At 42.1% G+C, this 13,696-nt stretch overlaps 1 protein-coding gene across 1 annotated transcript in view; it reads left to right on the top strand.

Moving 5' to 3' along the window:
• Positions 1-13,696, top strand: part of trim66 (tripartite motif containing 66) — a 257,603-nt gene that overhangs the window by 156,540 nt on the left and 87,367 nt on the right. Inside the window, exon 3 of the mRNA XM_041196519.1 lies at positions 8,444-8,588. Within this exon, the coding sequence (XP_041052453.1) occupies positions 8,444-8,588 (145 nt within the window). The remainder of the gene's footprint in view (positions 1-8,443; positions 8,589-13,696) is intronic.

Below are 13,696 nucleotides of genomic sequence, written 5' to 3'. Positions count from 1 at the left end.
TGCAACTACATCCTTCAAGTAAGGGGACCAAAACTGTGCACAATACTCCAGGTGCGATCTCACCAATGCCTTGTACAGTTGCAACAACACTTCCCTATTTTTATACTCTCTTTAGCAATAAATGCCAAAATTCCATTTGCCTTCCTTATTACCTGCTGTACCTGCATACTAGCTTTCAGCAATTCATGCACAAGGACACCCAGATCCCTCTGCATTAAAGCCTTCTGAAGTTTCTCTCCATTAAAATAATAAGTCACCTTTTTATTCTTCCGACCAAAATGGATAACCTCACACTTATCCACGTTAAACTCCATCTGCCAAATTTTGGCCCATTCACCTAACCTGTCCATATCCATTTATAAATTTCTTATTTCTTCATTGCAACTTACTTTCCCACCTATTTTGGTGTGATCTGCAAATTTAGCAATAGTACCTTCTATCCCTGAATCCAAGTCATTAATATAGATTAGTTATAGCTTGCCACCCAGAAGAAGAGCTATGTATCCTGACTCTATGCTTTCTGTTGGTTAGCCAATCCTTTATCTGAGCTAATGTATTACCCCTAACTCCATATGATCTTATCTTGTGTATTAATCTTTTATGTGGCACCTTATCAAAGGCCCCTGGAGTCCAGATATACTCCATCTACAGGATCCCCATTATCCACTTGGCTTGTCACATCTTCAAAGAACTCTAGCAAATTAGGCAAACACAATTTACTCTTCATAAAACCATGCTGACTCTGATGGATTGCATTTTGACTTTCCAAATGTCCCATTACTACTTCCTTAATAATGGATTCCAACAATTTCCCAATGACAGATGTTAAACTAATTGGTCTATAGTTTCCTACTTTCTGCCTCCTCTCCCCCCCCGCCCTTTTTTTTGGAATAAGGGCGTTATATTAGCGTTTTTCCAATCCACTGGAACCTTTCCAGAATCCAGGGAATTTTGGAATATTATAGCCAATGCTTCCACTATCTCCGCTGCCACTTCCTTTAAGCCCCTGGGATGTAGGCCATCAGGTCCTGGGGACTTGCCACCCTTTAATCTCAATAGTTTGCTTAGCCTTTTCTCTAGTGATGGGGCAGTTAATAACTTAATTGGGCAATTAAGGGCCTCAATAGGCCTAAGGACGGGTTGTCTGGTGGGTGCATTACCCACCCACCATGTTATGGACAATGGGTCAGGGTTGGGAGGGAAGGCAGTGGGCTAGGCACCCATCATATTTAACATGCCCTCTCCGCCCTCCTTCCCTGACAGGGGGCAGAAAAATCCAGGCCTATGTGCATATATTGCCTCCAACTGTAAACATGTATCTGCTACAATTAAGCAACATAGTTGCTATTGATGTATAACTGTTAATAGCCAGATGCATTGAATGCCATAAAAACATTCAAAGGGTCAACCAGAGGATTATGTAATTAATTGTTAATTAGCCTACAAGGCAATAATGTACTGAATAACATATGGAGCATTCAACTACACAGTGAATTAGGTAACATAGATGTCTAGCATTGGACTGCTGGGCAAACTAATTACTTGGACATCTGAATATTAGGCTGAAATTCTGTGCCCCCTCCAGGGTAGGATGGCAGGTTGGGGAGTGAGCTGTAAAATTGGACAACATGGCAGTGGTGTCCTGCCCACTACTTACCTCCCCCTGCTGGAATTTTGAGGCAGGGAGCAGTCAGGTGGCCCACTCACCTGTGGGTTAATTTGAGGCCTTTAAGTGGCAAATTAATCCCCTGTTGCTGAATTTCCTCAGCCAGAGAGGCCAATGCTGTGCCCAGCCAGCCAGTTGAAACCTGATGGCTAGGTACCTCCCTTTCAGACCCCATATACCCACCTGAGCCTCCTCCCCTCTTCTTATCCCCACCCCTCCCCCCTGAAAAAAAGGTCTTCACACTCACATTTCCCCCGCCCCTCTCCTCCCCTCCCCCAGCCTCCTATGCCCCTTGCTGGGCCCTGCCAGCCTGACCCTGGATTTACATTCATGCAGGCTCCATTAGTGTCTCCACTTCAGAGACTGGGTCCCTTCAGTCCCAGCAATGCCAACACTCACTGCTGTGCTGCTGGGACAAGAGAGCTGTTAGCCATTTGATTGGCCAGCAGTTCTCAATGGCAGGACTTGCGCCCCTATTACGGAGAAAGCTCCGCCTCAAACCAATGGCTTTTAAATGGCTGCAGGGTGAGCCAGTCAAACGGGGGGAGGGGGGGGACTTGCTGACTACTTTTACACCGGGGAGGAGCTGTGGCAAGCAACTGTAGCACTGTAAAATTCAGCCCCTAGACTACTAGTGGAAGTGAGTAACATAAATATGTAACATTAAACAGGTTCGGCACTTGGATGGCTTAGACTTAATGCAAGAGGATGTCTAGAATTTTTTGAATCGCACAGATAGCATGCAACTGCTGGGGGAACGAGAATCCGTGGTAGACATTCTGACCGTGATGTGGTACATCCAGTGGGACAGATACAGGTTGCGCTAACCTACTAAGCATAAACTTTTGGGGAAATAACTCGGGCAGGTTTGGTTCTTCCAAAGTCCGCCCCTTAATTTCTAATGTGCTATATGTTGCAAATCAATCCACCCAAATGATACTATATCAATTAGTGTTCAGTTTTCTTTCAATTTTCTCTTTTTTCCTGCTTATTTTTTCGTCAGATGTGTTGAGTCCTGATGGTATACGGTTGCATAAACGGTAATGGCTCTCAAGTGTGGTATCTAAGTTGGCATTCACCAAATGTTAGCTTGGGCTGAGTTGGGCTACTAGACTAGGAACAGCACAATTGAGCTTCAATCTACTCTTGTTTAATATCCACTTCTTACTTGAGTTACTAGATAGCAGGAGCGAGTACTGTGATTTCTTCCCCTGCTTCATCTGACTTTGCAGGTGATTTGTGCCTCCAAGTCTTGTGCTTTGGATGAGGTCACCTGTCTCTGATTAGACCAGGGATAGAAACCCCAATCCTGCTAGCTTGTTGTAAGTTTGTTAAAATTTGTGTCCAATCTTGGGACACTTTTTGCAGAAAAAAAAATCATTTAAGGCCAATTTTCTTGGCTATAGTGCTCCAGTAGTGCCTAGGCTCAGCACACTGGATAAGGTAGATACTGTAATACCGATTCCACTGTGCTAAACTTTAACTTTCTGCTAAATTATTTTTATACATCCACATTGCTGCGTCAGATGTAAGTACTCGAATGCAAACTAAAGTGAGTTGTCACATTTATGAAGTTAGGACAACCTGCAACTTGATTTCCTGTTTTTGTGATGATTGGGGCTGTCTGCAATGTGCCCACATAAAAAGGCGTTATCACAAATAGACTTTTGAGTGTTGAGGCTTGAGTCAGCAAAAATGTTGATGTATAGGAGCTTTACAGTACTAAGAATACTTTGCTTTTTTACTATTGCCATTAAGTAGATTGTATATGCTGCAAATCTTGGCTGTCGTGAGCTCAACTAACAAAACTTTATAGTGAGGGTTCTGTGAATGTATTATTTGAAGGAGAACAGATGTGGAAGATGAGGGTCTTGTGAAATCACAGAGTAGTTGGGCCCCTATTGGCTGAACCATCCAGAGATATCTCATTTGAAAATTTCCTTTTAAGCATGTCATTCAGTATGACTCTTAAATCTCATCCCTTCCTCTACTTTTCCCTGTAACAGAAACATTTCTGAAAAGCCTACACAGAATTCAGCCATAGTCCCTGTCACCACCATGGCGTAAATTTAAAGGAATTTCAATTCCTCGGAACTTGAAAAGAATTTTGCACACGGCACTATCAAATTTATTGCAGCCACATATTTATTGCATTATTTGTACCAATGCCTTTTTGGTGGGTGGGGGGGGGGGGCGCACTGGCAGGCAGTGGTGTTTTAAAAACAGGACAGGAGAATAGCAATTGTTTGCTAGTATTAGCATCGAGGACCCAAGACAACCTATTGTCTGTTGATCTAAGAATTAGCAGAGTAGAAGCTACCAAGAACATCACCCAATAGCTGAAATAGTGCATCATGCTTTGAAAATGGTTTTCTTTTTCTGAAAGCTTTGGCTACAGAAATCAGGGTCTGCTGCTGTGCAGCTGTAAGGAGAGGCACTCTGCTCTTCCTCCAAGGGGCCTGCCTCTTCTACCTCCTTCTGTACTTTGTGCTCCTGTTCTCCTGTGTTCACTGACTCTCACCTCAGTGCTTGCTACAATATTTTCTATTTCTATTCCCTCATGCATGCCAAATCTAGGAATTGTGACAGGGTGTCCTGCAGTTTCTGTGAAGGGTTTGTCAGTTGTCTGAACTGCCAACAGTTAGAACCAGACTGGAAGTGTCCTTCTGTATGTAAAAGTTTTGATTTGGCGTTCTCTTGTCCATTACGCTTGATATATTTGCTATCTCCAGAGTTCAAAGAAGCTCTGCTCCTTAGTTAAAAATAGGTGCTATTAGAATCAATTATACTGCTAATAGTTTACTAAACAAAAAGTTTAATTTAAAAACAAATTGGAGCAATAGTTTTGAGCTGAAACTGTTGAGCTTTTATATAATCTTGGAAGCTTGTGAAGTGCCTAATCAAAGATTATGTGCAGTTCCTCAAGCTACTGCTGAGCTTCATTGGAGCAATGTGGGAGGCCAGGACAGAGTGGCAGTGGAGCAGCAAAATGAAATGGCAAGTGGCTGGAAGCTCAGGGTGACTCTTGCAGACTGAATCAAGGTATTCAGCAAAGTGATCAACCATCCTGTGTTTGGTCTCCCTGATTTAGAAGACACCACATTGTGAGTAGCAAATACAGTATAATATGTTGTAGGAAGTACAAATAAATTGTTGATTCAACTGGGATGAGTGTTGGGACCCTGGACAGTGGAAGGAAGAAGGTAAAAGAGCAGGTATTGCATTCCCTGTGCTTGGATGGAGAGGCTTGTATCAAAGCTTACAGTGTAGATTTACTAGGATGATGCCAAGATAAGAAAATGTAGTTAGGAGGTAAGATTTGGAATACTAGACCCACTTCCTTTGGAGCAGAGAAGACCAAGATCATTTAATAGAACATTTTAAAATTATAGAGAAGCCTAAGTAATGAAATGGGAAAGATTATTTCCTCTTGTTGTGGATCCAGCAACAAAGAGGGTCATCAACTTTAAGTGGCCACTGATGGAGTGTTTTGTGTCAGGAAGTGGATGAGCCACAAGCCATCGTATTTTTAAAGGCAAAACTAGACAAATTATTGAAGCAGATGATGATAAAGGACTATGGAAAGAAAGTAGGGCAGCAGGATATGTTGGGATTGCTAGATCAAAGGACTGGCAGATATGATGGGCTGAATGTTCCCATGGACATTGGGAACCTAACGTTGGGAGCATGTCTAGGTCCAGAGCCAGCATGTTTCATTAGTGCAAGATCAGTGACTGTGGCCAATGTTCTTCATAGTACCATAGAATTATATAACTATAATAGCACATTTGTACCAGCAGCATGCAGTACATCAACTGTAAATCACATCCAATTTGAGGCTGCTGTAACTGATTTAGAACCATAAAAGCTTACAGCACTAAAGGAAACTATTTGATCCATTGACATGAATTTTACAAGATTTTATAAAGGGTGCACAGCAATGTGTCAGGAGTCTGGCTTAATTTTACAGATTATTAGGCCACCTCCATGTTCATCATCCATTCAGGGATGGCGCACATGCAGGCTGGGCAATCAGAGGGGCCAAAGGAAGAGTCGGATGGCAACTGCACTGGGAAAAGTGAGCACTGCTCAAGCTGACGGAGAGGAAAGGCCACAAGATAGAGGCACTCCCTTAAAGTCTAAATGGCATTCTATAAATGGCAATCAGAAACATCTTGTGGCTAACTGTGCAGAGGAAATAGCTCAAAGTGCCTGTGGATTGCTGCTTACAACCTTTCTGCTTATTTTTATAATAATATGCAAGATCTTATGATGCCGCTCTGACTTACCACTGTGAAGCTGCCTCCGATGCATTGCCAGGCTCCTGACACAGCAGAGGGCCTGTGCACCATTCATAAATTTTCTTGCAGTGCCAGATTCATAGTTAATTGCCTTATTAAATAATTTACTTGACTACCCAAAACTACCAGTTGGGTAGCCATTGTTGCTGGGAGCCCGGCTCTGGGAGTAGTGTACAGAGTCAGGAACATGTTGGGGAGCTAACACATTTTAGATTTCCATGCCCCTCTCCTTGCCTCAACAGGGCTGGTAAAATTCTGGTGAACGGATCAGATGGTTTCTGTTAGTGCTGTAAACTTTTGTGGTTCTAAATCGGCTACAGCACCTTGACAATGGATGTGATTTACTGTTGATATACTGCTGGTACAAATGTGCTTTAATATAATTCTAAGGATAACATAATGGGAACATTGACCACAGCGACTGATCTTGCACTATAAGAATACAATCTTTCAAGTATGTTTCATTGCTAAAACAAACTGTAATTATAGCCTGCAATAATAGCCAAACGCAACAGTTAATGCCACGACATTAGCTCTGCAGTCAGACGTTCCTTCGTTTTCAGATGAAATACGATTACTGGAATTATCTAATATAGGCCTTTATTTTAAAGCATTTGATTGGACCCTCATCTCTCCTAAGTGTACTTTTTTTCTAAAGCTAGTTGTTTTGCCAGACACTGGCTGAGAAACTGAGTAAGGCTTCAGGAGTTGGAATGCCAGGAGGTCAGCAGCGAGAGAAAGGATCAGGATGCAACAGAGGCCACTCCAAAAATGATGCCTATCGGGTCATGCAGCTGTATGTCAGACCCGGCAGCAAATGAGTTTAAAAAGAAACTCCCAAAACTAAGCGAGAATACGGGCCCCATTAAATGACCAACATTAAAGTGCAACGCATGAAAATAGGGCAACTTAAAACGGACTTACCGTATGAAGAATAGGATTGGGACAGTCAATCTCCTTCAACAGTGGGTGGGAAAGAAAAAGGGGTTTAATTATTCAATTAGGCTGGATGTCGGACGGATATCAGACCAATTGGTGAATGTAAACAAAGGCAACATACTTCAGATGCTGGAAATCTGAATTAGGAGCAGAAAACACTGGAGATACTCAGCAGATCAGGCAAAATCTGTGGAAAGAGTTGACATTTCAAGCTGGTAACCTTTTTCAGAACTGGAAATGTTTAGAGATGTCATTTTAAGCGAGCACAGAAGCAAGGAAAGAGGATGGGGAATGGGAGGAAAGAGCAAGTGGGTGGAAGGCAGGAATGAATAAATGAACAACAAAATCATCAGCAGCAGAAGACCGTGATCTAGTGTTCCATCTCACTTTTTTAACACCTTCCTGCAGCCAACTTACTAATGGCCACGGTAGCCATGGCCACACTCCATAATGACAATGTTAAGAGTGCTGAGAGGATACCTCCATCTTGATGGTCCCTCTCTATCCCTTTCCTGCATTGCCAGTCTACAGTTCTCCTTACTGGATGTGGTCATATTGGTCTTAAAACATCAGGAGCCTGCCTGCCGTCCTTAATTGGACAGTAAACACGTCCTACATCAGTGGTCAGGGCCTGCATTTGATCCTGACCTCAAATGTAAAATCAAGCCTGTTGTTGGGTAAGATAAAGGGACTTTTACTCTGTCTCTGGCCTGTTATACCTGACTGAGAGCGCTTGATGCTGACTCTGGGTGGCAATGAGATGGAAAAATGTTTCTTTCCTCAGTATTGATCTGCTCACCCTAACCAATCAGGAACAGTTGCCAAAAATATGTTCTTAGAAACCAATAGCATTAGAAGTCAACATTCATGTTATATATATTTGTCAGAATTTCTGTTTAGTTTCCAGTAATTTAAATAAATCATTATAGATTTTGTAAAAAGAAAAACTCATGCACTACATGAATGCACTATAGAATGTATATGTCCCAACCTGCTTGTAGAGTTGATCTTGCAAGCTCGGCTACATGACTATCATCTTCCAGTCCTCCAGCATCAGAAGCTGAAGAGTGTCATTATAGGCATACACCTGCATGCACCACCCATAGCTATAGCTCTGGCGTTGTTCCTTTTGTGGTTCGAATCATTTGTTCTTCTGAAAGTGATACTGCAATGCACTATTTCCTGTTGGTCAGCTACATAGAGCAACAGTGGCTGTGCTTTTTTTAGCACCACGTATAAAACTGTCACACAACATTTTGGAAGATGGAAGCTGCAGTTTTATGTAGCAAAGGACCCTAATGCCAAATTCAGAAGCCAATGTTACACATATGTGAACAAGTAATGATATTTCCAAGGAAGCTGTCTCAATATTACAGGAACCTTGATGATAATGCCAAAAATGTCAATATCTGCTCAGTAAGATGCTACCTATAGGTGTAAAAATTAATCCTACAGAACTTAACCAAGTTTTAGAGGCCTTACTTGCATGATTTTAAGGTAAACGCTTGAATTTACAGTGTCTGTTTGTTCTTGCCAGCACTGCTCAAACTGTGAAGCAAAGAAACCAGCCCTCAATTTCTGTCCAGACTGCAATAAGTGGCTCTGTAGTACATGCTCAGAAGAACATGTGCATGGGAAGGATACAAAGCATCATAAATTGTCCACCCCAGAGCGTACAGCAGGTAAGATATTGCACAGCTCTTAAAGTAAGAATTGATAGGTCCTGCAAAAACTGTTTTAGTACAGGAAATGATCGTGCTTTTGAGGGTGTGATATGGCAGTCACTTAACCCACACCATTTTAAAGCTTATTACAACTCGATTCAACAGAAATTGGGCAGTTCAACTCATTAAATTGGCAATCCTGTCAGCAAAATGACCAAAAGGCTGGGATGGAGAATGAAAATATTGCATTGGTGCAGAAGTGGAGATGATGGTGTAGTGGTATTGTTGCTGGACTAGTAATCCAGAGACCCAGGGTAATGTTCTGGAGACCTCGGTTCGAATCCCGCCATGGCAGATGGTGGAATTTGAATTCAATAAAAGGATGGAATTAAAAATCTGATGATGATTGTTGTAAAAACTCATCTGGTTCACTAATATCCTTTAGGGAAGGAAATCTGCTGTCATAACCTGGCCTACATGTGATTCCAGACCCACATCAATGTGGTTGCCTCTGGGCAATAAATGCTGGCTCCAACATCCAATGGATTAAATAAAAAAAAATCAAAACTTAATTTCAATCTTTTACTGACATTTATACCAGTCAGAACAAAAACACAAATTTCACACTAAGTTCTACTGTTTCCCCTCAGATTAACCAAACCAAAATATATATGTAAATGTTTATTATAATATAGTTCATGGTCCAGATATGAATAATACTGGCAAGGCTGAGTCCCCAGTTGCCCGGAGAAGGTTGGACTGGTGGTGTGGGTTGGAAAATTCCAGATATTTATTCAGTGTGTATCTGTATTGAATACAGAGATTGAGGGTGAATCATACATCTGAACTGATGTCAATTTTAACATTTGGTTTACTTGAGGTGAAGCTGGATGGCTTACGTTATGCAGCTGTCAACGAATTTGAAAATTCCTTATTACTTGTCTGAATTAGTATCCAATGTTGCATTGACTGACCATCTCTTATACTGGCTTCTTTTGTGGTCATTACATTCCATATTTCTCATGGCAAGTGATTTTTGTGAAATGTTCGACTTCCCCATTTCATCACACCATTTAACCACACTGTTTGCCTTCACTTTCTATAGTAGCCATAGCTTTTCTGGATAATAATCTCAGCAACTAAAGTACCTACAAAATATTATCATATAAATCAGAATAAGCAGCGATTGATGGAAAAATAGAGAGAAAAAGGATTGATAGAAGCATGGAGAAAATGAGGAGGATAATTACTTGATCTTAAAATAAATTAGAAAAAGATAACAGTTTGAATAGTAACATTTAAATTGAGGTTGTGGTTGTTGGAGATCAGTCATCTCAGCTCAGACACTACCCTCATCTCAGCTCAGACACTACCCTGCAGGAGTTCCTCAGGGCAGTGTCCTCGGCCCAACCATTTTCAGCTGCTTCATCAATGAACTTCCTTCCATCATAAGGTCAGAAGTGGGGATGTTTGCTGACGATTGCACAATGTTCAGCACCATTCGCGACTCCTCAGATACTGAAGCAGTTTGTGTCCAAATACAGCAAGACCTGGACAATATCCAGGCTTGGGTAACATTCGCACCACACAAGTGTTAGACAATGACCATCTCCAACGAGAGAGAATCCAACCATCATCCCTTGATGTTCATTGGCATTACCATCACTGAATCCCTAGCTGTCAACATCCTGGGGGTTACCATTGACCAGAAACTGAACTGAAATAGCCATGTAAATACTGTGGCTACAAGAGCAGGTAGAGGCTAGGAATACTGTGACGAGTAACCCAACCTGCTCCCAAAGCCTGTCCACCATCTACAAGGCACAAGTCAGGAGTGTGATGGAATACTCCCCACTTGCCTGGATGAGTGCAGCTCCCACAACACTCAAGAACCTTGATACCATCCAGGACAGAGCAGCCCACTTGATTGGCACCACATTCACTCCCTCTACCACTGACGCACAGTAGCAGCTGTGTGTACCATATACACGATGCACAGCAGGAACTCACCAAAGCTCCTTAGACAGCACACCTTCAAACCCATGACCACTACCATCTAGAAGGACAAGGACAGCAGATAGATGGGAACATCACCAGCTAGAAATTCCCCTACAAGTCACTATCCACCCTGACTTGGAAATATATTTCTTTTATTCATTCATGGGATATGGGTGTCACTGGCTATGCCAGCATTTATTACCTGTCCCTCATTGCCCTTGTTCAGAGGGCATTTAAGAGTCAACCAAATTGCTCTGGGTGTGGAGTCACATGTAGGCCAGACCAGGTAAGGACAGCAGATTTCCTTCCCTAAAGGACACTAGTGAACCAGATGGGTTTTTACAACAATCAACAACATATCGCCGTCCTTCACTGTCGCTGGGTCAAAATCCTGGAACTCCCTTCCTAACAGCACTGTGGGTGTACCCACACCATATGGACTGCAGTGGTTCAAAAAGGCAGCTTACCACCACCTTCTCAAGGGCAACTAGGGATGGGCCATAAATGCTGACCCAGCCAGTGAAGCCCATATCCCATGAATGGATATTTTTTTAAAAATTAAAAAACAGTAATGAATATAGAAAATAGGGAAATGAATTGAAGGTGGGCAAAGTAGGCCCAATATATTTAATTTAAAATTGCTAAAACATTCTGGTGACAATGAATACCATAGAAGCTCTTGCTAGCTGAATAGCATAATGACATGCTAATGTTAGTTTGTTTTAGCATTAGGTATTTGGTTATTTTTGATTGCATAATTTATCTACTTTGTTTCAGATTCATCATTAAAAATTAGGCATTAAAAGAATCTAGCATTGAATTCAAAGTTGTAAACTAATTTTGTGGTTCAATTTCTGCTTAAACTGTTTGAACTTCTCTTGTGATTTATGATGTCATCAGATCCCTTTGAATAGATTGTCACCTTGCAATCACCCCCAAGAATCCGCATTCTCGCTAACTTGATAAATTTTTAAACCTGACTAAATATCTGAACTTTACATCACAAGTGTTGTTCATTTTTACATAAACATTGTGTCCACAAAAATGACAAACCTAATCTGGCCAATTATCGCATGATCAGTCTACTCCCAATCAACAGTGATGTGATGGAAGGAGTCGTTAACAGTGCTATCAAGCGGCACTTACTTGGCAATAACCTGCTCACTGGTCAGTTTGGGTTCCACCAGAGCCACTCAGCTCCTGACCTCATTACAGCTTTGATCCAAACATGGATAACATAGCTGAACTCCAGAGGTGAGGCAAGAGTGACTGCCCTTGGCATCAAGGCAGCATTTGACTGAGTGTGAAATCGAGGAGCTCTAGCAAAATTAAAATCCAGTGGGAGTTGGAGGTGTGCCACTCTCCACTGGTTGGAGTCATACCTAGCACAAAGGAAGATGGGTGCAGTGTTGGAGGTCAATTATCTCAATCCCAAGACATCGCTGCAGGTGTTCCCCAGGGTAGTGTCCTAGGCCCAACCATTTTTAACTGCTTCATTAATGACCTTCCTTCCAACATAAGGTCAGAAATGGGGGTGTTCGTGATGATTGCACAACGATAGTACAATTTGTGACTCCTCAGATACTGAAGTAGCCCATGTTCATATGCAGCAAGAGCTGGAGAACATTCAGGCTTGTGCTGCTAAGTGGCAAATAACATTTGTGTCACATAAGTGCCAGGCAATGACCATCTCCAACAAGAGAGAATCTAACCATTGTCACTTGACATTCAATGGCATTGAATCCTCTACCATCAGCATTCTGGCAGTTGCCATTGACCAGAAACTGAACTGCCCCAGCCATATAAACATGATGGCTACAAGAGCAAGTCAGAGGCTGGGAATTCTGTAGCAAGTAACTCATCCCTGTCTTCCCCAAAACCTCTCCAGCCTCTATAAGGCACAATTCAGGACTGTGATGGAATACTTTCCATTTGCTTGGATGAGTGCAGCTCCAACTGCACTCAGGAAGCTTGACACCATCCAGGACAAAGTAGCCCACTTGATTGGTACCCCATCCATCATCTTAAACATTCACTCCCTCCATCACCAACGCGCAGTGGCAGCAGTGTGTGCCATCTACAAGGTGCGTTGCAGCAACTTACCAAGGCTCCTTCAACACTATCTTCCAGACTCATGACCTCTACTACCTAGAAGAACAGGGCAGCAGATGCATGGGACGCTACCACCTGCTAGTTCCCCTTCAAGCCACATACCATCCTGACTTGAAACTATATCACCATTCCTTCACAGTCGCTGGGTCAAATTCCTGGAACTCTCTTCCTAACAGCACTTCCTTACACCATGTGGACTGCAGTGGTTCATGAAGGTGGCTCACCACCACCTTCTCAAGGGGAATTAGGGATTGGCAATGAATGCTGGCCTGGCCAGTGATGCCAACATCCCATCTAAGAATAAAAAGAACAAGTTCAACTTGTTAATTAAATTAAGATTAAACTGGTGATGACTTGCTTGTATCCATTGTTCCTTCTATGAACCAACATAATCCTCTTAATTATTAGTGCCTATTTTCTCTTTAAAAAATGAAAGTACAGAGAGATAGAAACTGCATTGCATTTCTCACGTTTTCAGTGTTTAAAATTAACATCATGGAGTCAAATTCAGGAATGTTGGATTATGTACCTGAAAAACATCAGAAATGCATGTGACACCATTTGGCCTGGATACTCAAAAGGCATTCCCAGCAGCAGACTTCAGCAAACACCAGCATTGTTTAAATATTATAACCTGGGTCTTTTGCCTGATATGGGTCCCTTTTCTGAAATTGGTGCCTGTGTATGACTGAAACATTGCTTCCTTAACTCACCCAGCTTATCATGGCATGAGCAGTCAGAAGCAGCTTTCATAAGAGCTATTTAAAGGAATCCTCACTTGCAAAAGGTAAAAAGGTACCTAAAAAGGTAAGTGGTTAGTTGTTTTGTAGCGCTGGGATGCTTCTGGGTCAAGTTTTTAGCTGTTAATTGTTTTGCAGGGATGCAGCTTTTTCCCTGATTTTTCTTGTTTTGAATTGCTGAACGCAGGCATGCTGCTGGACTTACTCTTAATGCTCTGAAGTGAGTCAGAGAGGCAGCAGTATGGAAGGCAGCAAAGCTCTGCATGGGTGGGAAGA

This window comes from Carcharodon carcharias, chromosome 10, assembly GCF_017639515.1.
Source record: "Carcharodon carcharias isolate sCarCar2 chromosome 10, sCarCar2.pri, whole genome shotgun sequence".
In the NCBI taxonomy this organism is placed as follows: domain Eukaryota; kingdom Metazoa; phylum Chordata; class Chondrichthyes; order Lamniformes; family Lamnidae; genus Carcharodon; species Carcharodon carcharias.
Note: the sequence above shows the minus strand (reverse complement) of the source record. Positions and strands in the feature narration are given on the sequence as shown.